At 60.7% G+C, this 21,626-nt stretch overlaps 1 protein-coding gene across 1 annotated transcript; it reads left to right on the forward strand.

The window, feature by feature from the left end:
- Positions 1 to 1,503: 1,503 nt before the first annotated feature.
- Positions 1,504 to 21,094, forward strand: ATG2A (autophagy related 2A). The gene is given in 42 exon segments (XM_033120437.1): positions 1,504 to 1,887; positions 1,889 to 1,918; positions 3,951 to 4,113; positions 4,229 to 4,381; positions 4,539 to 4,641; positions 5,015 to 5,150; positions 5,305 to 5,403; positions 5,703 to 5,799; positions 5,888 to 6,052; positions 6,160 to 6,300; positions 6,833 to 7,070; positions 7,155 to 7,299; positions 7,395 to 7,487; positions 7,867 to 8,025; positions 8,126 to 8,369; positions 8,673 to 8,769; positions 8,890 to 9,049; positions 9,704 to 9,846; positions 9,923 to 10,062; positions 10,165 to 10,325; positions 10,767 to 10,917; positions 11,056 to 11,249; positions 11,351 to 11,431; positions 11,579 to 11,685; positions 11,773 to 11,865; positions 12,774 to 12,844; positions 13,052 to 13,128; positions 13,684 to 13,854; positions 13,998 to 14,124; positions 14,212 to 14,426; positions 14,997 to 15,205; positions 15,473 to 15,608; positions 17,011 to 17,217; positions 17,458 to 17,559; positions 17,650 to 17,734; positions 17,823 to 17,952; positions 18,034 to 18,106; positions 18,310 to 18,392; positions 18,648 to 18,769; positions 18,914 to 19,068; positions 20,189 to 20,341; positions 20,416 to 21,094. Coding segments are annotated over 42 exon segments (5,787 nt in total). The 5' UTR covers positions 1,504 to 1,746; the 3' UTR covers positions 20,653 to 21,094.
- Positions 21,095 to 21,626: the final 532 nt, after the last annotated feature.

Raw genomic sequence — 21,626 nt, forward strand, 5'->3', positions numbered from 1 at the left:
AAGAGAAGTGATGCTTCTCTTTGTTCATTTACTCACTCCACAGGCATTTAGGCTCCCAGCTCAGTTTCCTCTCTCGTAAAATGGGAATATTAATAGTGTCTCCCTGTGAGCAGTGGTGAAGAGCAGATGAGGAATGCAAGTAAAGTGACATGCCCAGGGTCCAGGACATTAAACAGGCTCAATTCATAATATCTATTATTTTTATTACTGTTAATTTAATCAGTGTTCTATGAACACAACAGTGCTCCTGGCCTGTCATGGAGGTCAGGCAGATCTCTTGATTCATTCCAGAAGCATTTTCTGAGTGGCCATCCTATTAGCCTGCTTCCATGAATGGGGCCTTCCCATTGACTCCGAAAAACTGTCCCGGAGGCTCTTCCTCAATCCCTTCCAAGTAAATGTGTCTTCCCACCTACTAACCCAACCCCAGGTTACAGGGGATAAAACAGGCTCACAGGTTCACAGAGGATCAGTGACTTATCTGAGGCCACACAGAGCTGGGACTGGCATCCAGGTCCCAGCCCCTTGGCCAGGATGGTTGCCCTTGCTTCAGGCTGCCTTTTGCCTTTAGATTGCGGTTGAGTCAATCTCCCTAGTAACGCTAAAATAGAATTACAAATACCTGTGGGTATCCCGTAATGTAACACGGCTTGATGTAACAGGGCTTGTATGACCAACCCTGTAGAGCAGGAGTTGGTAAACTTTTTCTGCAAAAGGCCAGAAAATAAATATTTGAGGCTTTGCAGGCCTCTGTCTCAGGTACTCAACTCTGCTAATAGCAAAAAAAGCAGCTCTAGTACTTATGAATGAGCAGGCTGTGTTCCACTAAAACTTTATTTTTGGACTCTGACATGTGAATTTCATATGATTTTCACGTCATGAAATCTTATTCTTCTTTTGATTTTTTCCAACTATTTAAAAATGTGAAAACCATTCTTAGCTCACAGGCTGTACAAAAACAATAGACCCCTACTTGAGGAGTTAGAATCCATTCTTTATTAATTTTAGGATTAGAAATGTGAAAAACTAGTATTCCAGAGAGGGGTTGGGGGGCCCGACCCTACTACAGAAAGGAGGGTCAGTAAATCTGCCAAGCTTTACAGGTTAGGAGTAGAAAAAGACCTTGGTGATGCACTCACAGCAACCGTTATAAATTTGTAAATGGTGACTATAATTTCTACCTTAGAGTGTTGTTATGAGGTTTGAAAGAAGTAAAGAATGGTAAAGCGTTTTGTAAAATGCAAATGTTTATTCGCTGTATCTAGATGCCTACTGGGGCTCTCATACCGACTTGATTCCTCTGGGAGGCTCTCAACGAAGTTTTATGAGACACTGTCCCTTTAAATCTTCCCAACTACTTTAATTGGACGAGTCAGCACATGCGCATTCCTTGCGGGGCTGGCACTTCAAGCAACCAGCCTTCCCAGGCTTGTAGAAGGGAGGTTAAAGGTCCCTCCCACACAGAATTTACACGCAAGCGTAAATCAAGACTGGGAACTTACAACAAGCGGAGAACCCAGTCCCTTTTTCGCGCCTGATGGCTCCGCCCCCTCGGCCAATCAGTAGGCCTCGCCCTTTACAATGGCCAATGGCAGTTAGCGTGGGGGGCGTGGCTGAGCGTCCGGGGGCGCGGCCTGGCGCTGAGAGAAGCGGCGGGGCAAGCCCGGGACTCTAGTGAACCGCGCAGCCGGGCGGGGATCGCCGAGGTCGGCAAGCGCAGGCGGCCCTGGCCCGGCGGTCTCCGAGATGTCACGATGGCTGTGGCCATGGTCGAACTGTGTGAAAGAGCGAGTCTGCCGCTACTTGCTGCACCACTACTTGGGTCACTTCTTCCAGGAGCACCTCAGCCTGGACCAGCTCAGCCTCGATCTGTACAAGGGCAGCGTTTGCCCTGCGGGATATCCACCTGGAAATCTGGGTGAGGAACCAGGCCCGAGCAGGGGAAGGGGGCGGGAGCGCGGGGCCGTAGCGACCTGAGGCTCCCCGCGAAAGGGTCGGGCCGAGGGACCAGGTACTGGGCGTGTTGAGGCCGTGGAAGTCCGGCCCTTTCCAGGCGGCAAAGGGACCCGGCTGATCGCCTCCAGAGCCAAAAGCTGCCTCCACTTCATAGGAGGAGAAACTGAGGCTGGGGAGGGGTTGTCACTTGTCTGGAGAATGCCAGAATAAGCACACTGAGTTTGGGGCCTGAGTTGAGCAGCGTGGTATGGAGGGCCTAAGGAAAATGTGAGCGGGAAGCAGAGGAACTAGGGGATTCCAGTAGGACCAGGCCACAGGCAATGATAGAGTTGCGGCTATGCAGTTTTTCTAGGAGGCTGTTAGGGGTCCGGAGCCCCGCCGAGGACACCTGCACCTGTGGGAAAGGTGCCTTGACCTCCTGACCCTCCAATCCTGGGCCCAGTGGGTGGGGTTCGCCTCCGGATGTGGATGTCAACAATCGCGTCAGCAACAGTGTTGATCAACACCTCGTGTGGCTGCTGCTACTGCCTACTTCCTGCTTTTGGGAGAGTGGGATGGATCTCCGGGTGTGTGGGGAGGGGCTTGGGGATGAACATCTCCACCTGGAAGGAAGCCCCCCGCCTCGCCTCGGGAAGGGCAGAGAGGTCTGGCCTCAGGCAGGGAGGAGGAGGGGGAGATGCTGGAGAGGCCGAGTAAGGTCTGGGTCGGACCTGAGGCTGGGGGCCATGACTCACAGTTCAGCTGACCTGGAAAGTTACTAAGGAGCCACCAATTAGAGACACCAGCCCAGGGCTGGCCCTGGGTCAACCCTACAGTTCAGAGCAGTAGGGGTGGGCAAGGGCGCAGGGGCTTCTTAGTTTTCTGGCTGGGCAGACAGCATACCTGGCCTCAGTGCAATCTGGGCAGAAAAGTTGGGTTTTAGGGGTAGGCCAGGCCTTCCTGAGTGAACATGGGGTAGGAGGAGACCCCTGAGTCCAGATTTGGGGGCACCTCCCAGGAGCCTCTGCCTGTGAATCCCAGTGCTGGAAGCTTTTTCAGACCTCTAGGCTGCCGCTTCCTACTTCCAGTCCCAGGAAACACTCCCACCCCTCCTGCCCTGCCCTCCTGTTGGGATTGAATTGGCTCTAGGCTGCTTTCAGGCTGGCCTCCCAGGACGAGTTGAGCCCTGGAGGAATGCAGGTGGTTTTCCAATAGCCACCCCCTCCTCCCAGCTGCTTGGCCTACAGCCCCTCCCTTGAAGACCACCTGAAGAAGCCCAGTGTCTCGGGGGACTCTGGGATGAAATGAGGAGAGGCCTGGGTCCCAGTACACTGGGTAACTAGACTAGTCCCTTCGTGTCTCTAGGCCTCAGTTTCCCCATTTGTGGATCTCTTGATGAGGAATTTGGACTTGATCTCTATGGGCCTTCTAGTTCTGCCATGTGTTTGTTTATTGATGTATCCAACAAGTGTTTACTGAGGCTCTGTCTGGATGGCACCACACAGAGTGCCTGGAGTCACATGGAAAGGTGGGCTCCTACCCTCAAGGAGCTCCCAGGCTTGTGCTTCCGAGAGAGGTACACAGCTACACCAAGTGTTTGGAGTTAGGGTACTGGCCCCTCCCGCTCAGGTCAGGCCCCTGCCTTTGTCTGCTGATACTCCCCCACGAACTCTGCTTGCCCAGAGTGAACGTGGGGTGCTGCACCCTCTGCTGGACTTTTGCATGTGCTGTTCCCGTGCCTGGAACATGCCACGGTTCATTCCCTCTACCTGGCTTCCTCTTCATCCTTCAGCTCTCCCCTTCTCTGGCGTGAGAGATTGGGTCAGTAATAGGGCCTGCCGAAAGTAGGGGACCAGCATGAGCAAAGGTAGGACCTGTAGGTAGTGTGTGGGAGATCCAGGAGCGCCAGGGCACTCTCCAAGGTGGAGCAGACAGACGAGGGGTGCGACAGCCTGGGAGAGACAGCTGGGTTCGGGGTTTCCCCCGAGCCAGCTTTGTCCCCTGCCTGCTTGCAGTCTGTGAACGAGGTGCTGGAGTCCATAGATTCACCCCTGGAGCTGGTGGAAGGCTTTGTGGGCTCCATCGAGGTGGCCGTACCCTGGGCCGCGCTGCTCACCGACCACTGCACCGTGCGTGTGTCAGGCCTCCAGCTCACCCTGCAGCCCCGCCAGGGCCCAGGTGAGGACAGGGTAAGGCTGGGGTGAGGGGTGGGGAAGCAGGTGGTGGGAGTGGGCTTGGGCACCCAGGAGCTGACGGGGGCCTGCCTGCCCTGAGACCCTCTTCCTACCCGCAGGGCCGGGGGCTGCCGACTCACAGAGCTGGACCTCCTGTATGACCACGAGCCTGCAGCTGGCTCAGGAGTGCCTGCGGGAGGGACTGCCTGAGCCCTCTGAGCCCCCGCAGCCCCTGGAAGGCCTGGAAATGTTCGCCCAGACCATCGAGACTGGTAAGCGGGCCCCTCCCGGCCACCCTGCTCCCTGCCCCTCTGTGGCCCACAGGACACCGGCCCTAGACAACAACATGGCCACCCTGCTGCCCCAAAGGGGAATCTCTCCCTGCCCCTTGCAGCTCTCCCTGACCTGAGACCCCTCCTCACCCCTCAGTGCTGCGAAGGATTAAGGTGACCTTTCTGGACACTGTCGTGAGGGTGGAGCACTCACCGGGTGATGGGGCGCATGGCGTGGCCGTGGAAGTCCACGTGCAGAGGTAGGGCAGGCGGGGTGGGGTGGGCTGGCGTGAGGAAGAGGGGCCCTGGCACTGCCCCACCTCCAGCCCAGGTTCCTGGGAAATGGCCTGGGTGGTGGCTATAGCAAGGGGGAGGTGGGCTGTGTTGTGAGGCTAGAGTGGGATCCAGGGGCCAGGTGGTGCAGGCCCGGAGTGGTGGGAGACGCTCTAGAATCAGGTTACAGGCGGAGGGGTTGAGGAGCCAGGGCTGGCCGCGGAGGACCCGGATGGCCTGGCTGTGGTGAGGCAGCTCTCTGACCCCAAACCCCTAGAACAGAATACTGTGCGGGCTGAGGGGCTGCAGGGTGGGGGACCCCAGGGTGGCCAGGGCCAGCGCTGACTCTACACTCCCCAGACTAGAATACTGTGACGAGGCAGTGCGGGACCCAAGCCAGGCGCCCCCGGTGGATGTGCACCAGCCTCCTGCTTTCCTGCATAAGCTGCTGCAGCTGGCGGGAGTCCGCCTGCACTTCGAGGAGCTCCCCCCACAGGTGGGCTGACTGATCCCCACAGTCTCTTTCTCCTTCTCATTCCTGCCCTCTCTGGCCTTTGATCCCTCTGCCCACCCCCACCGCCCAATCCCTTCCAACCATCTCTGATGTCATCTTCTCAACCCCTCCTCTCCTATCTCCTCTTGCGTCCTAGGAAGAACCTCCAGAACCCCCCTTGCAGATTGGCAGCTGCTCAGGGTACATGGAGCTGACAGTGAAATTGAAACAGAATGAGGCCTTCCCAGGCCCCAAGGTGGGTCCCTGGGCCCCTGGGGAGGCAGAAGCATGATCCACCTTCAAATCCTCCGCAATACTTACCTTCCTGAGGACAAAGCAGGGTCTTTGAGTGGGGGAAATGACTGCCTTCTTGGCAACTGGAAAAACTGTGGCTCAGAGAGGTCATGTTGTGGCCAGGGTCACACAGCTGGTTGGTGAGAGAGTTTAACCTGGCATTGGCATCCTACTTCCTTAGGGTGAGGGCAGGTGGGCAGTGGCCTTCAGGGGGGCTGGGTGGCAGGTATAGGCTCCATGGTTGCCTCCCTCTGCCCCTAGCTGGAGGTGGCTGGACAACTAGGCTCCCTACACCTGCTCCTGACCCCACGGCAGCTCCAGCAGCTTCAGGAACTGCTCAGTGCCATGAGCCTTGCAGGTGAGGCCTCTGGGTGGTCCAGAGGGTGGGGTGGCTGGGGAGGAGCCGGCCAGGCTGAACTAACACAAGGTAGGGTCCTCTTCTGTAGACCCCAAGAGCCTGGTTGACAAGCTGAACAAGAGCCGCCCACTAGGTGCTGAAGACCTGTGGCTGATTGAGCAGGACCTGAACCAGCAGCTGCAAGCAGGGGCTGTGGCCGAGCCCCTCAGCCCAGATCCCCTTATGAACCCCCTTGTCAACCTGGACAGCACTGGTGGGTGTGGGATCAGACCCAGTGGTTGGCGGGGTGGCTAGTGTGGGTTCAGGAGTCAGGGAGCCGGCCGAGCCCGACTGTCCCTGACCCCCTCCCCTGGCCCGCAGACCTCTTCTTCTCCATGGCGGGCCTCACGAGCAGTGTGGCCTCGGCCGTCTCTGAGCTCTCCCTGTCCGACGTAGACCTGGGCTCCTCCGTGCACAGTGACATGACCCCCCGCCGGCTCTCTGCCCAGGGCCACCCAACTGGTGAGTGCTCCAGGGGCAGGAAGAACTGGCAAGAGGCCTCGGTGCTAGTGTGATGTCGCATGTATGTGGGAGGCCGCCAGTGATGCCTAGAGGTCCCTCCAGGGGTGACTTGGTTCCCTGGGGAGGCTGACGATGCAATGGACAGAGCCGAGGTTTCAGTTAGTGCTCGTGGGCAAGCACTTCAACTCTCCAAGACTCGGTTTCCCCTTCCATTAAATGGGGGTTATAAAACCTGACCTTGCTGGGCTGCGTGTTTCAGCCGATGTTTACTGATAGCTTGTGTGTGTGTCAGGTACTGGGCTGAGAACTTTATCACCTCTGGGCCTTCTAGCTCCCTGATGAGGGTTGAGCCTGGGCTCAGTGCCTGGTACCACAAAGCTCTGGGTCACCCCTGCCTAGCCAAGCCTCCTACCAGAGCCCCCGCCCAGCGAGGCCAGGGCTTCACCAGCCCCCAGCCAGATATCTGACCGTCACTCTACCTGGGGTGCCCATGAGCTCTGGGGAGCCCCTGGTGAAGCCTCTGTCCCCTTAGGCAAGACGGCCCCCACACCCCTCCCGGACACCCTGCGCCCTGACTCGCTGCTGAAGATGACTTTGGGGGGCATGACCCTGACCTTGCTTCAGACGTCTGCCCCGTCTTCCGGACCTCCTGACCTCACCACCCACTTTTTTGCCGAGTTTGATGCCGCCAAGGACGGGCCTTTCGGCTCCCGCGACTTCCACCATCTCCGACCGCGCTTCCAGAGGGCCTGTCCATGTAGCCATGTCCGGTACAAGCCCAAGGCAGGGGCCCGAGGAGAGACTCCCTCAGTCCCCCAAACCCCCCCGTCTGATTCCCAGCTTCTTCCCCACAGGCTGACGGGTGCAGCTGTGCAGCTGTCCTGGGAGCTGCGGACAGGCAGGGGCCGGCGGACCACCAGCACAGAAGTGCACTTCGGGCAGCTCGAGGTGCTGGAGTGTCTGTGGCCCAGGGGCACTTCGGAGCCTGAGTACACGGAGGTGAGGACCAAGGCCGCGTGTGCAGTCAGGGCCTGGAGGCCAGGGTGGGGGTCGGGACTCGGCCTGCCCCTCTTACCTCCTGCGTCTCCTCCCAGATCCTGAGCTTCCCCAGCAACCTGGGCTCCCAGGCCTCAGCTCGGCCCTGCGCCCACCTGCGCCACACGCAGACCCTGCGCCGTGTGCCCAAGGTAACCTACCCCACTCTAGGCCTATTTCCCACGGCATGTTGACCCCACCCCCTCGACCCCAGCTCCCACCCACCACACTCTTATCCTGTGCTCCAAGCAGAGTGTACCACCCCATGGGGGGCCCTTGTCTGGCCTGGTTGCCCTTCCCTTGGCTCATCGTGGGAATCCCCTGCTGGCCTCCAGGGCTGGGAGTGGCGGGTATTGGTGGCTTTTATTAAACACGCATGATCGTCTGCCTCAGGCAGGGTGGTGAGGGTCCCTAGCCCAAGCTCTTCTCACCACCACCTGGGAGGGCGCTGCTTTTGCTCAAGGGGGCCCCTTCCTGTCCTGCCCTCACCTACCCCACAGCCCTCGCTGACCTGAACACCCTTGCCCTCAGAGCCGATCCCGGCGCCCAGCTGCCTGCCATTGCCACTCAGAACTGGCCCTGGACCTGGCCGACTTCCAGGCAGATGTAGAGCTGGGGGCCCTAGACCGGCTCACTGCCCTGCTGCGCCTGGCCACCGTACCCCCTCCCGAGCCACCTTCCAGCCTGCTGGTAAGATAGTTAGCCAGGGCACAGGGGCACTGGTCCTGAGGCTCGTGATCATAGTGGTGGGGGCTCTGGTGGCAGCTGTGACCCACACACCCTCCCGCAGATGGAGCCCCCGCCAGCTGCCGAGCAGCAGACAGTGGTGCGGCTATCAGCACCGCGGGCCACACTGCGACTGCGCTTCCCCATTGCCGACCTGCGGCCGGAGCGGGACCCCTGGGCGGGCCGGGCTGTGCGGGCCGAGCAGCTGCGGCTGGAGCTGAGTGAGCCCCAGTTCAGGTCAGAGTTGAGCAGCGGGCCTGGTCCCCCAGGCCCCACCCGCCTGGAACTGACCTGCTCCGACCTACATGGTGAGAGCCCCCCGGGGAACAGCACCTGGGGCAGGGAGTCCGGCCTCTGGGAGAGGTGGGCTTGGGGCTACTCAAGGGGCTGGGTCACAGTCGGGGCAGACCCGGGCCCAGGCTTCACTAGCTCTATGGGGCATCAACAGGGCAGAATGGACCCTTTATCCCTGGGCTGCTGCACGAGGGAGGGTGCAGGTCTGTAAACAGTAAAGGACGGTTTACTGACCGTCCACTGACTCCTCCTGGCTTTGAGGGAGAAGTGGGGAAAGGCAGCAGTGACCACTCCCTACCTTTCCCCACCCGCTCCAGGCACCTACGAAGATGGAGAGAAACCACCTGTCCCCTGTCTGCGGGTTTCCAAAGCCCTGGATCCCAAGAGCCCTGGGCGCAAACACTTCCTGCCCCAGTAAGTAGGGCCCTGGGAGGGGCAAACGGAGAGGACTTTGCTACTGAGGGCAACAGGAGGCCACGTGGGACTAGGGGTTGGGGGGCCCTGCAGGCCAATGACAGACCTATGCCCCGGCAGGGTAGTGGTGACCCTGAACCCTCAGATGAGCAGTGCACAGTGGGAAGTGGCCCCAGAGAAGGGAGAGGAGCTGGAGCTGTCGGTTGAGAGTCCATGCGAACTGCAGGAGCCTGAGCCCTCGCCCTTCTCCTCCAAGAGGACCATGTACGAGACGGAGGAGGTGAGGCCTGAGACACTTTGCATCTTGTGGAAGCCACTAGGTGGCTGTGGGCCAGGAGGAAAGGACTCCTTGAGACACCAGGTGATGTGACCCAGCACCAATGAGAATTTCGTTTCTCCTATCATCTCATGTCAGTGGGGAGTCAGACGTACCCCAGCTCGTAGGGCCTGGGAGTGAGAGCAGGCCCTGGAGGGAGGAGCGACACCGCATCCCATCAGCCATTATCGGCAGTATGCACTGGGCTTCGGATCCTCTTCTCCGACGGGGATGAGGGTTGAGTGAGAGGCGGTTAAGGGCCTGGCCTTTGGGCCAGTCCGGGTTTGAATCCAGGCTCTGCTACTCAGGGTTGTTCCCTAACCTCTTGGAGAGTTAAATACAGATGAGTTTCTTAATGACCTATCTCATAGGCCTGTACTGAGGATAAAGGAGTGAACATACGTGAGGCCGTCAGAGAAGGGTTAGCATGTGGTCAGCGCTTCACACGAGATGGCTGTCATACAGCCCAGCAGAGACTGAATGGCTGTCGTACATCCTGGCTCATATGAATGAATGAATGACAATGAATAAATGATAGGTCAGAGTGCAGAACTGGGTCTGATTCCTGAGCTAGCAGCAGGCCCGACATCTCTGACACCTTCCCGCTTCCCCACCTAGATGGTGATTCCTGGAGACCCTGAAGAGATGAGGGCCTTCCAGAGCCGGGCCCTGGCACTGTCACGCTGCAGCCTGGAAGTGGTCCTGCCCAGCGCCCATGTCTTCCTGCCCAGCAAGGAGGTCTATGAGAGCCTTTACAACAGGTGGCGATGCAGGCCGGCTGGGGGGGTGGGCCAGCCCGGGCCTCCCTCACTGCCACCATCCATCTGCCTGTTTCAGGATCAACAATGACCTGCTCCTATGGGAGCCTGCGGACCTGCTTCCCGCCCCCGCCCCTGCCACCCATCCCCCTGCCTTCCCAGGCCCCTCGGGCTTCTGGCATGACAACTTCAGGATGTGCAAGTCAGCCTTCAAGCTGGGTAGGAGGGGTGCCCGGCGGGGTTCCCAGGCCTCCAGCAGGGTGGGGGTGGGGGCAGCCCTCCCAGATCGCCTTCCCACCTGCCTCCTTGATCTCACCCCAGACTCTGACTCGGATGATGAAGATGCACATTTCTTCTCCGTGGGAGCGTCTGGTGCCCCCCAAGCCCCCGCCCCCGAGTCCGCGAGCCCTCACTCCCAGAGTTCCTTCTCTACACTGGTGACGGTGCTGAAGGGTCGGATCACAGCCCTTTGTGAGACCAAGGTGAGGGCAGCCCGGCGGAAGTGAGCCCCTGACTTCAGAGCCCCCATTGGCAGGAGAACAAGACCAGTGTGAGCAATGCCAAGTTGGGAATATGGGAAACAGGCCCTGGTGGGGGCCGAGTGTGGCCTGTCCAGCCCGCAGCACCCACACGCCACCCCACCTGTCCCTACACACCTGTCAGCCACTTATTAGCACCTGCTGTACGTAAGGCACCGTGCTAAGGGTCTGGATGGGCGCCTGTGATGCTAGGAGGCAGAAAGGACAGAGGTGATTCTTCCTGTCTGGCAAAAGACACAAATGCTGCCCCAGGCCTCCCGCGGAGTCTGGACAGATGCTGGAGCTGGTCCCAGTCACGCCCGGGCTCCAGGAGACCCCTTCGCCCCTGAGGGCGTGGGGACTGCTGGGTGCAGCTGGTGAGGCCAAGCCATGTGCTGTCTGCAGGACGAGGGTGGGAGGCGGCTGGAGGCTGTGCACGGTGAGCTGGTGCTGGATGTGGAGCAAGGCACCATCTTCAGTGTATCCCAGTACCGAGGCCAGCCGGGACTCGGCTACTTCTGCCTGGAGGCTGAAAAGGCAACACTCTACCACCGAGGTGTGAGGGCTGGGGGCCAGTCGCCGAGGGGTCTCTAGGGCCCATGGACAAGTGCTGGGGCTTTCACGAGGGACACGGGCCCTGGGTGGTGGGGGCGATCGGCCGGCTTGGCAGGGGGCTCACCAGATGCCTCCCCAGCGGCCGTGGATGACTACCTGCTACCCATTCACCTGGAGCTGCCCAGCTTTGCACCTCCAGCCCAGCTGGTCCCAACTATCTACCCATCGGAGGAAGGGGTGACAGAGCGGGGAGCCTCGGGACGCAAGGGCCAGGGCCCCCACATGCTGTCCACTGCTGTGCGCATCCACCTGGACCCCCACAAGAATGTCAAGGTACAGCCAGCCCTGCTTCTGCCCACCCACGGCCTGGGTGACTGCCTGCCTGGTGCGTGGTGGGCTGGGCTCCCACCGCGCTGACTGTGCCCCACCCCCAGGAGTTCCTGGTGACACTGCGGCTGCACAGAGCCACCCTGCGCCACTACATAACCCTACCAGAACAGAGCTGGCACTCCCAGGTGAGCCAGGGAGGCATGGTTGGATGGGTCTCTAGGCTAGGAGGAGGCCGGCGCCAGGGCCATGGGCTGGGCCGTGCTGGGGCAGGGGGTTAGAGAAGCAAGAGCCCCCCCTTATCTTCACTACTTCTCCTGCCTTGCACCCCAAAGCTGCTGGAGTTCTTAGATGTTCTGGATGACCCTGTGCTGGGCTACCTGCCCCCAACAGTCATTACTGTCCTACACACACACCTGTTCTCCTGCGCCGTGGACTACAGGTACCCGGGCGGGGAGGGCCGAGTGCTGGGGAAGGGGGCAGGCTTTCACCTGTAAGGAGCTTGCCCCAGCCTGACTGTGACCCCCAGGCCCCTCTACCTCCCTGTGCGTGTCCTTCTCACCGCCGAGACCTTCACCCTCTCCAGTAACATTATCATGGACACCTCCACCTTCCTGCTCAGGTATGCAGCCCCCTGCCCACCCCCCCGCGTCCCCCCACCAATGTATCCAAGCTAAGCTGAGCTGCAGCTGCCACTCCCCCAGGTCCTAACCTGCTCAGGCCACTCTCTGAGCCTTTCTGTACATTCAGGTGATAATCCTTCTCTCAGCGTTGGTTCCACCTTTCCGAAGGGCATTCAGACGTCAGAATCAGAGCCTTACACGTGTTCACGACCTGTGACCTGATGATCCCACTTCTGGTGTTTGTCCTAGGATATAAGGATAAGACAGGTGGACTAGAATGTCTGTGTAGTGTAAAACAGCTAGAACTCACAAACAGTCCGAACGCCCCAAATTACAACCTGAGTCAGGAAGCATGGCCCACCCGACCTTTACAGTCAAGTCGATGAATAACATCGAAAAACTTGGGGAATGGCCATAAGACAGTGATTACTGAAAAAAGCCAGGTATAAAAACTACATGTGTTTAAAACAAAGATTGATGAGGAGATCTGTATGTACATCTCTGCATGGCTTCATAGAAAAGACTGGAAGGAGATGTATATCAAATTTGGGATTATGATTAGGGATCATTTCTTTTTTATTGTGATATTTTAAAATATGTTAAAGGAGCTTGTATTTATGTTACCATTGAAAGAAGGACTTATTTGAAAAGAACAGTGAATGCTGGAAGGGAAAACAGGACCCTTCCGTCCCAGGGCTGCTGGAAGTACTTGGAGAAGGATAAATCTTGTCCTGCAGCACGGGGAATCAGGCCTGTTCTCCCCATTGTACAGACAAGAACACCAAGGCCAGGGAGGGCCCAGCACTAATTGTTCGTGGGCTTGGGACCTGCTGTGGGGGCCCCTCTGCCTGTCTTCTGGGAGCCCCTGCAGCGGCTCCGGGCCCTTCTCAGCCCTGTTCCCCACCAGGTTTATCCTCGACGACTCAGCCTTGTACCTGTCCGACAAGTGTGAGGTGGAGACCCTGGATCTGCGGCGAGGTGGGCAGGTCCCGGCCTGGGCTCCCTCCCCTCTGAGGGACCGACGTTCCCCCCCCCCCACCCAGCTGCTGGCCGTGTTCTCCGCACCCACACGTGTGCATGCACATAATGGCTGTCCCCAGATAAATCCCCAGTTCTCCCGTCTGGTGGTGGGCCAGGAGCTGGCTGTGAGGAGGCAATAGCAATGTGTCCTGCCCTCTGCTTCAGATTATGTCTGTGTCTTGGATGTTGACCTCCTGGAGCTCGTGATCAAAACCTGGAAGGGGAGCACTGAGGGCAAACTGGTAAGTGTGGCTATTACCCAGGATGCTCAAAGCCAGAGCAGTGCAGCGGCCAAGGGAGCCTTCCCAGAGTCACCCTTCCCCCATGCACCATCACTCCGCTTCTGCTCTCTGGGCCTGGAATCAGGTCACGGTCACTGCGTGCCCTTTCCTTGCTGGGCTGTGGTCATTGGTCCTCCTGGGAAGGGCCAGGCGCACCCTGGGTGTCCCTCAGGGTGAGCCCCGCCAGTAGAGGGCAGCGAAGGCCGGGGCAAAAGTAGGGCCTCAGGAGTCAGGTTCCTTATCTGGCAGATGGAGGCAGTAGACCCCACCTGGCTCAGCTGAGGTCAGGGGCAAAGGAGACGGGGCTCAGGAAGCCCTTCACTCTGGTGACAGCTTTCCGCTTCCTCGGGTGGCCTGGGGCCAAGCCCCGTCCACTTTGTGGGCTCTGTGTGCTCATCCATTCAGTGGGGCTGTTGGACAGGCTGACCACCCCAGGGAAGACCCAGCCGGTTCTATCTGTGACTGGGGTAGAGCCCGGGCTCATGGCGCCCCCAACCCCTGGCCCCGCCCCTGCAGAGCCAGCCGCTGTTTGAGCTTCGCTGTTCCAACAACGTGGTGCACGTACACAGCTGTGCGGACTCCTGCGCCCTGCTAGTCAACCTGCTGCAGTATGTAATGGACACAGGCGACCTACACCCCCCGCCCCGGCCCCCCAGTCCCACAGAGATCGCCGGCCAGAAGGTACAGGTGAGGCCTGGCCACACAGAGCACCAGAGCTCTGCCGGCCCCCTCTCCTGCTGTGGCCCCTGGGGGGGCCTGGTCATGGGGAAGCCCTGGGGGCCGCCCCTCCCTCCTGGCACTCATTCACCACTCCTCCCCTGCCTGGCCAGCTCTCGGAGAGCCCTGCCTCCCTGCCCTCATGCCCTCCAGTGGAGACGGCTCTCATCAACCAGCGGGACCTGACCGATGCCCTCCTGGACACCGAGCGCAGCTTGCGGGAGCTGGCGCAGCCTTCAGGTGCGGTGGGGCAGCTTTGGGACCAGTGGCCACCATCAGTACCCACGTCGTCGGATGTCCCCTCAAACCAGTCTCTCTGTCCCACAGGTGGTCCCCTCCCTCAGGCCTCTCCTGTGTCGGTCTACTTATTCCCAGGTGAACGGAGTGGGGCCCAGCCCCCCTCGTCCCCTGTTGGGGCCCCTGCTGGCAGCTTGGGGTCCTGCTCAGAGACCAAGGAAGATGAAAAGGAAGAGGAGGAGGATGGAGACACTCTGGACAGTGACGAGTTCTGCATCCTTGATGCCCCTGGCCTGGGCATCCCGGTATGTGACGGGCAAGGTTGGGCAGGGGCAGGAAGTGGTGGGAGCGGGTGGCTCAGTTCCAGGCGCTTCCAGAGTTCCCGCTGTGAGAGAGGCAGGAGGTGGTCACTACCCCTGGGAGGTGGTGGGGCTGGGAGGGTCTTCCTGGGGAGGCAGCCCTAACAGCAGGCTTTGAAGGAGCGAGTGGATTTCCAGAGGAAGAGAGCAGGCACGGCATCCTGGGCAGAGGGACTGTGACATCGAGTAGGGAGGAAGGGAGCAGAGTGGTTAGTGGGAGGCTGAGGAGCACCTTTTGGCTACAATGGTGTTGGCCTCCTGGCTCCCAAGTACCTTGGGAATGTCACATGCAAGCAAGACCCAGGTCCCAGGGAGACAGGGCTGGCAGGAGCAAGGGGCATTCAGCTGCCTCCTACATGGAACACTCAGACATAGGCTGTGGGGACGGTGACCCGTGACGGTCATCTTTTGTCAAAAATGGGGAGGGAAACGTGAGGACAGGAGAAACGGATGGAAGGTAGCCTGGACTGGGGAAGGCATCTGTACCACGTGTGCTCACTTGCCCTCTCCCTGCAGCCCCGAGACGGGGAACCCGTGGTGACACAGCTGTGTCCAGGCCCCGTCATTGTGCAGGATGGGCACTTCTCACGGCCGCTGGGCAGCACAGACCTGCTGCGGGCACCCGCCCACTTCCCGGTGCCCAGCACCCGAGTGGTGCTGCGTGAGGTCTCCCTTGTCTGGCACCTCTATGGGGGCCGAGACTTTGGCCCCCACCCCGGCCACAGGTGAGGAGGAAAACATGCAAGTGGCTGCTGTGACAACGGGGCCCACCCCCCCAGGAGACAGGGCCTGGGCTGGGGTCCAGCCCTGACCTTGGGCAGCTGGTAACCCTGAGCCAGATCTCACCTCACTGGCCTTAGTTCTTCCTCCTTCCTTGCCCCGTCTACCTCCCAGGAGAGGGTCTCCTGCCCCTGGCGAAAGGCTTTCTCTGAGGGGAGGGACCGAGGGAAACGGGTTCCTCAAGTCACCTTGTCCCCTGTCCCTCTTCCCAGGGCAAGAGTTGGCCTCACGGGCCACAGGGGGTCCCCTTCCCGCTGCTCCGGCCCCAACCGACCCCAGAACTCCTGGCGTACACAGGGGGGCAGTGGGAGACAGCACCACGTCCTCATGGAGATCCAGCTCAGCAAGGTGAGTAGGACACAGCAGGCCATCGCATCCCTGCCGCTCAGCCAGCACTTCCTATGGGCCTGCGTGTGCAGGATGCAGACCGAAGGCCTGCCTTCCTGCCACTTGTCTGGTAGTGCAGGGAGCCCAATAAACTACAGACAGACTGTCAAACGTGATACATTCTCTGAGGAAGCAGAACAGGGAGGGGGCATGGAGTGCTGGGCACGGGCAGGGACGTCCTTACGAAAAGGTACCCTTTGCACAAAGAGGAGGTGAACCGGAAGGAACTTTTCAGGCAGAGAGTGCAGCACAAAGGCTGCGAGCGGGAAGCATCCCTGGCATGAGCCGGGGCAGCAAGGAGGCGGGCGAGACTGCAAGTGAGCAGGGAGGGCAGCCATAGGACACACGGCCAGACAGCCGACCAGGACCAGGCTGCCCAGGGCCCTGCAGACCACGGTGTGGTTTGAATTTTCACTAGAGTGAGATACAGTCAGCATGAGATGGTGGCCGTGAAGAATGGCAGCCGCAGAGCAGGCGACAGTGGTCAGATTCTGAAGAGGTTTTGACGGTGGGAAGAACACAGGTGGGGCTGCTGGACTGAATGTGGGTGAGGTAGAGAGAGCGGGCCAGGCGGACCTGAGAAATGGCAGAGGTGGCGTTGATGTCACATACTGAGTGAGTGAGCCTGCACAGACCCACTTCCCAGCTCCCAGGGCTGTTGTGCTAAGAGAACTCGGGGGATGCCCTTCTGAGGCCTGACGGGACAGGGAGCCAGTGCCGGGCAAGGGGCAGGGAAGGCCAGAACAAGGGCCTGAAGATGAGAAAGGCGTTGGCTTGTTGGAGGGCCAGTGGAGAGGCCAGTGCCGCTGGCACGTCGGGAGCAAAGATGGGGTGGGCTTTGGAGGGCGAGGCCAGGCCTTGGCAGGCCCAGGTGAGGGATTTGCAGGGCATGAGGTGGGTAGGTGTGCTTTATGAGGATCCCGTTGGGTGTGCGGGGAAGGGGCTGGACAACCAGGGGGACCGTCCAGGGGCGAGGTGATAGCAGATCCAAGACCACGTCGCAGCTATGGAGATGGCAGAAGTGCTGAGGGATTTTAGAGACGTTTCGAGGAAACAAAACCAACAGACAGGTTGGAGAGGTTGGAGGGTAAAGGCCAATCCAGTGTTTGTGCTGAGGGTACCGGGGCAGACAGGAAGGCCGTGGGAAGGGGGACACATAGATTCCGGAGAGGAGGTCGGGTTCAGTGTGACCGTGTGGGCTTGAAATGCCTGTGGGATGTCCTTGTAGAGGTGTCCAGGAGGCAGCCAGGCTTGGCTCTGAGAAGGGGCTGTGCGCAGGAAGCATGGCTGGGAGAGGAGGGGCAAAGCCCTCCCTCCCTGTCCGGTGTCATCTACCCGGCTCAGGGCCCCATCCACCCTGCAGGTGAGCTTCCAGCACGAGGTGTACCCAGTGGAGCCAGCCCCAGGCCCCGTGGCCCCAGGTGAGGAGCTGGAGGAGCAGCCCCTGTCGCGCCAGGTGTTCATTGTGCAGGAGCTGGAAATCCGGGACCGGCTCGCCTCCTCCCGGATCAACAAGTTCCTGTACCTGCACACGAGTGAGCGGATGCCACGGCGCGCCCACTCCAACATGGTACTGCGGGCAGCGCCACCGTCCACCTGGGCAGGGAGCAGGGCCCCACCGTCAGACACGTGCACACGCATGCATGTGCACACAAACCTGGGCTATAGGCGAGCCTGGGAGGACGGGAGGGCTCTGGCCAGTTTTGAGGAACAGCCTGCGTAGACGCAGGACTGAGCAAGTCAGTGGCGGGGGTTGGGGAACCCGGGCCCAAGGCCCAGCAGGCACCCAGAGCTCACCTTCTGTCCCTAGCTCACCATCAAAGCGCTGCACGTGGCCCCCACTACCCACCTGGGTGGCCCTGAGTGCTGTCTTCGGGTCTCACTGATGCCCCTGAGGCTCAACGTGGACCAGGTGAGTGGGCTGGGTGGGGGCGGGCCCGAGGTGAGCCGTGCTGCCCCTGAGCCCGTGAGCCTGACCTGCACCCCACCCCTTCCCCCGCAGGATGCCCTGCTCTTCCTCAAGGACTTCTTTACCAGCCTGGCAGCTGGCATCAACCCCATGGTCCCGGCAGAGAGCTCCACTGAGGGTGAGAGGCTGGGCCGGGGAGGGGAGGGTCTCAGCCTCCTGCCTCCCAGCCACCCCTGGGCCCATCCCCCCTCTGTCCTCGTCCCCAGCTCACCCTGAGACGCGAGTCCAGCCAAGCAGCCCCCAGGAAGGGCAGCCCGAGGGCGTAGAGACAAGTGGCATCCAAGAGGCCGCAGGCAGTGGACAAGGCTCCTCTGAGCAGCAGCCCATCTACTTCAGGTAGGGCCTTGGGCTGGAGGCCCTGGGCCAGGCTGCAAGGGGACAGGTCAGTGACTAAAGGACCCCCCTTCTCACCCTCAGGGAGTTCCGCTTCACATCCGAGGTGCCCATATGGCTGGATTACCACGGCAAGCACATCACCATGGACCAGGTGGTAAGTGGGTCCATCAGGCGGCGTAGCCCTATGGGTCACATCCTCTGGGGTCCCTGTCCCGCTCAGGTGTGGCCTGGTCTTTGTGGGCCAGGAGGCCAGGGCTCGCATCCAGGTACCATCGGCTGCTGAATTGGGTCGCTCCTGTGGGCTGGCCGGGTCCCTGAGCCCCACCATGCAAACCCGAGCCCCTTCTCCCTCCCCAGGGCACGTTCGCCGGCCTGCTCATTGGCCTGGCTCAGCTCAACTGCTCCGAACTGAAGCTAAAGCGGCTCTGTTGCCGGCACGGGTGAGCCCTCCATGTGCTCCAGCACCCCAGCCTCTCTCCAAGACCCCCATCTTCCCTTTGCTCTGTTCCTGACTGGCTTTGTGGCCTTAGCCAAGACATCACCCCTCTAGGGCCTGTTTTTCCTCTGTAAAATGGGTGCAGGCATCCCTCCGCACAAGGCTGGGTGGGGAATGTTGGGGTGCCTCAGGTCTTCCTGGACCTGTGACCCCTCGGTGTGTGGCTCTGCCCCACGCCATCATCCTCTCCTTTACCCAGGCTCCTGGGCGTGGACAAGGTGCTGGGCTATGCTCTCAATGAGTGGCTGCAGGACATCCGCAAGAACCAGCTGCCCGGCCTGCTGGGGGGCGTGGGCCCCATGCACTCAGTTGTCCAGCTCTGTGAGTATCTGCCTTTGGGGGCTCTTGAAACTGCCTGTACTCTTGGGCAGCCTAGCAGCTGCCCTTGGAAACCGTTGGGGGAGGTCCTAAAGCAGGGTGCGGAGGCAATGCAGCCTGGGGCACCTAACAACTCCATCCCCCCAGTCCAAGGGTTCCGCGACCTCCTGTGGCTGCCCATCGAACAGTACAGGAAGGACGGGCGCCTTATGCGGGGTCTGCAGCGGGGGGCCGCATCCTTTGGCTCGTCCACGGCCTCTGCTGCCCTGGAACTCAGCAACCGGCTGGTGCAGGCGATCCAGGTGAGTAGGCACCTGGCGTCTGGCTGTGCGGGGCAGAGCAAGGCAGGGAGGGTCTGCCACAGCACCCGATTCTGTCCCCAAAGCTCTGCTGAAGGTGGGCAGTCAGGGTGTACAGAACATTGTATGAGGAATAGTCACGGAGAGTAGAGGCCAGGTGACTGGCCTGGAGCCCACAGCCAGGTGTCCTGAAGCTACAGTGGCTCCCATGGGGGAGGGTGAGTGCCCCCCCCCAGGCTCTACAGCCCCCTGGGCCTCTGCTCATAGCTGTTTCTTGAGGGGAGGGAAGTGGGGGGCTCTGTTTACAGACAAGGAAACTGAGGCCAAGACTGGCCCTGGTTCATTCAGGCCTCGAGCTTTGCTAGGCCTGGGTGAACCCCCAGTTTGTTATCCTGTGCTCAGCTGTAATCCTGTGGTAGGGGGGCTAGGATGGGCGGGCGTTTGTGGGTGGTCAGAGCAGGTGGGGGTGAGCATGCAGACTCGGGAGGAGCACGGTGCTTCCTGGGCCCCACCAGCTCAGCCCTGTGGGGTTGGGGGCGGGTCTCTAGAGAGGAGGCTAGAGGAATAGACGGGCATCTGAGGGCCCGCTCCCAGGGCATTAAGCTGGGGTGTGGCACCAGCAGGTGAGGAGGTTGGGTGGGAAGGAGTGACGCCTGGTGAGAGATATAGGGGCAGAGAAGAGAGGAGCCTCAGACAGAAAGCAGATTGGACTCAGTGATAGACTCACTGACCTGTGGGAGTGAGCGAGGGGGAGCCCCTGGTCTCTGGAGGGCTGCCCTGTGGAGCTGGTGAGGCCAGGCAAGGCACAGGGTGGGGCAGGCAAGGTGCCCAGCTCAGGCAAGCTGCATTTGGGGCAGCCCAGATGCAGTGGGGTGCACGGACATGGTGGTCAGCTAGAGGAGGGGTTTGGGTCCAGAGGACATGAGGAGCGGCCCCTGAGGAGGCGTGCAGTCCCCTGAAGCCCCCGACCTGGCTGCTGTGAGCCTTGGCAGGACCCCAGGAGCAGTTCAGCAGAGTATGGCTGTGGGGGAGGGGGAGGGACGGGCGCCTACGCCGGGGCCTAGGGGTGAGTCATGTCTGCCTGGGCTGGCTCTCCTCATCCGGCGTCCCCCATGTCCTCCAGGCCACAGCTGAGACAGTGTATGACATCCTGTCCCCGGCGGCGCCCATCTCCCGATCCCTACAGGACAAGCGCTCTGTGCGAAGGCTGCGCAAGGGCCAGCAGCCAGCTGACCTCCGGGAGGGAGTGGCCAAGGCCTACGACACCGTCCGAGAGGTAAGGAGGCCCAGCCCTGCTTCCCACACCGACCTGCCCAGCCTGACCGCTGTACTGACCTCCCACCCCCACAGGGCATCCTGGACACAGCTCAGACCATCTGTGATGTGGCGTCTCGGGGCCACGAGCAGAAGGGACTGACGGGTGCTGTGGGGGGCGTGATCCGCCAGCTGCCCCCAACGGTCGTGAAGCCCCTCATCCTGGCCACGGAGGCCACGTCCAACCTGCTCGGAGGGATGCGCAACCAGATCCTCCCCGACGCACACAAGGACCACACTCTCAAGTGGCGCTCAGACGAGGCTCAGGAGTGAGCGCCAGGCGCCCCAGCTCCCGGGCGCCGCCTCCCCACCAGGCCGGGCCAGCCCCAGGGCTCCCGCGCCTCCAGAGAGCTGCGGCCCACAGCCAGACGGACGGGCCCTCAGGGCAAAGACCGGGAAGGACCCTGCCCGGCTTGTCTGCTGCCAATCGTTGTCGAGAGTGGGGCCTCCCTGCCTGGGGCCTCAGCCCTGTCTCTGCACTTTTTCTCTGGGGAGAAAGGACACTGCCCCCACCACCACCTGGGCCCACACTGCTGCCTTGTCCCAGGACGGAGGCTTTTGGACCCTCAGACCCCGAACCCACTCAGCCAAGTGTCTTTCTGTGTCTCCGGGGAAAGTGGGGGACAGACACTGTGTGGTTCAATGTATTATTTTTAAGCTCCTGTGTGTGTGGGTCAGTGTCTGCATGAAGTGGAATAAACTGTGCCCACCGCCAGCCACCTCGTCCTGTGTACCTGAAGTGCCCTGACCACAGCCTTGACCTTGTCTGGTGCCCAGACCCCCACCTCTGCACCCAACACCTCCCAAGTCACCCCCAGGGGTCATCACACCTGCCCCACCCAGCAGGACCGGGTCCCAGCCCCTGGCCTCTAACCCAGCCACCTGCCCACGCCCACACTGCTTCCCTCAGCTTCCCCAGCAAGGGGGCTGCACTGGGCTCCTCGCCACCCTCCCCAGGGGCCGCCACCCTGGCCCCACTTCTGATGTGGCAGGAGCTGAGTGAAGGGGAGAGGAGGAATGGCTCTCACAGGCCACCTGGCCCAGACTATGTTTCTTGGCTCTATCCTGCAGGAGCCCAGAGTCCAGCCTTACCTGAGGCCAGGTGTGAGGGGCCAGCTGGGAGGATATGGGTCCCAGAGCAAAGGGCAGGGCTGCGGGGTGCCCCAGTGAGTCTTAGTCAGACACGGACCGTGTGACCTGAGGCAATGCCCTTGGTCTCTAAGCTTCAGGTCCCGCCTGATAATCCC

Source organism: Rhinolophus ferrumequinum, chromosome 11 (assembly GCF_004115265.2).
Source record: "Rhinolophus ferrumequinum isolate MPI-CBG mRhiFer1 chromosome 11, mRhiFer1_v1.p, whole genome shotgun sequence".
Classification (NCBI taxonomy): Eukaryota; Metazoa; Chordata; class Mammalia; order Chiroptera; family Rhinolophidae; genus Rhinolophus; species Rhinolophus ferrumequinum.